Source organism: Perkinsus marinus (assembly GCF_000006405.1).
Source record: "Perkinsus marinus ATCC 50983 genomic scaffold scf_1104296929078, whole genome shotgun sequence".
Lineage (NCBI taxonomy): Eukaryota > Perkinsozoa > Perkinsida > Perkinsidae > Perkinsus > Perkinsus marinus.
The window spans coordinates 1-1,150 of record NW_003216618.1 but is presented as its reverse complement, the minus strand read 5'-3'; the positions used below and the strand labels follow the sequence as shown (position 1 = coordinate 1,150).

Below are 1,150 nucleotides of genomic sequence, written 5' to 3'. Positions count from 1 at the left end.
CGAAGGGAAAGAGAAGGAAATCAACTGTGACAAACTGCCCTCAAATTTGGCTTCCTTAAAAATTACAGTTCAAAAAGTATGAGAAAATCCATGCAGGCTGAAGGAAACAGCAAAACTGTGACAAATTACCCTCAGTAGGTCAGAACAAATGTGACGAACCACCCTCAAATCTGTGACAGATAACCCTCAGACTATCCTGTCGTCATGGAAGTGATATCGCGGAAGGAAAATACGATATGAGTCGTCTGGCGGCCTTTCTTTTTCTCAATGTATGAGAGGCGCATTGGAGTTCTGCTGTTGATCTCATTAACACAGACCTGCAGGAAGCGGCGGCGGAAGTCAGGCATACGCTGGTAACTTTGAGGCAGCTGGTAACGCTCTATGATCCAGTCGATTTTCAGAGAGACGATGCCTGAGCCATCCGGCTTACGATACTGACACAGGGATTCGTATAAACGCATGGCATACGGATTGGTGATTTCTTTTGTTTCACTAAGCCGAAACTGCGTAAACCGGTTCTGTAACCCGATAAAGAAGGGAATGAGATATGGGTTGATATGTACACTGTAAAGCCCTCTGGATGGACTGTGCGCACGTTTGATAAACCAAGGAAAAGATTCATAGCCTTTTTCATCGCCGGCATCCTCTTCAGGGCGATAAAAAACCACTTCCTTCCCCGCGAAACTCTTCAATGCCTGCCGTATATCCTTACTGGCTTCCGCAGAGGTCAATCCGAATATTTCAGCATATTTAGCAACATGGATCTCGCAGATACCGTCATGTTCCTGTAGGGTGCCATCAGATTTTCTGATCTGGTCAACGAACAGATACAGCATACGTTTTTGATCCCGGGAGAGACTATATGCCGCCTCAGTGAGGTCGTTTGACTGGACGATTCGCGGGCTATTTTTACGTTTCTTGTGATTGATAACCGCTGTTTCCGCCATGACAGATCCATGTGAAGTGTGACAAGTTTTTAGATTGTCACACTAAATAAAAAAGAGTCAATAAGCAGGGATAACTTTGTGAAAAAACAGCTTCTTCTGAGGGCAATTTGTCACAGGGTTAAGGGCAATTTGTCACAGACAGGACTGTCATTTGAGGGTGATTTGTCACACTGAAAGGGCAATTTGTCACAACACCTTCTCTA

At 44.8% G+C, this 1,150-nt stretch overlaps 1 protein-coding gene across 1 annotated transcript; it reads right to left on the bottom strand.

Moving 5' to 3' along the window:
- Positions 1 to 191: 191 nt before the first annotated feature.
- On the bottom strand, positions 192 to 947 carry Pmar_PMAR029064 (conserved hypothetical protein; the record flags this gene model as incomplete). The annotated part of the gene is made up of 2 exons (XM_002787949.1): positions 192 to 412; positions 713 to 947. The coding sequence occupies 2 exons, from the start codon at positions 945 to 947 to the stop codon at positions 192 to 194; spliced, it is 456 nt and encodes a 151-aa protein (XP_002787995.1).
- Between the last annotated feature and the right edge of the window lie 203 nt (positions 948 to 1,150).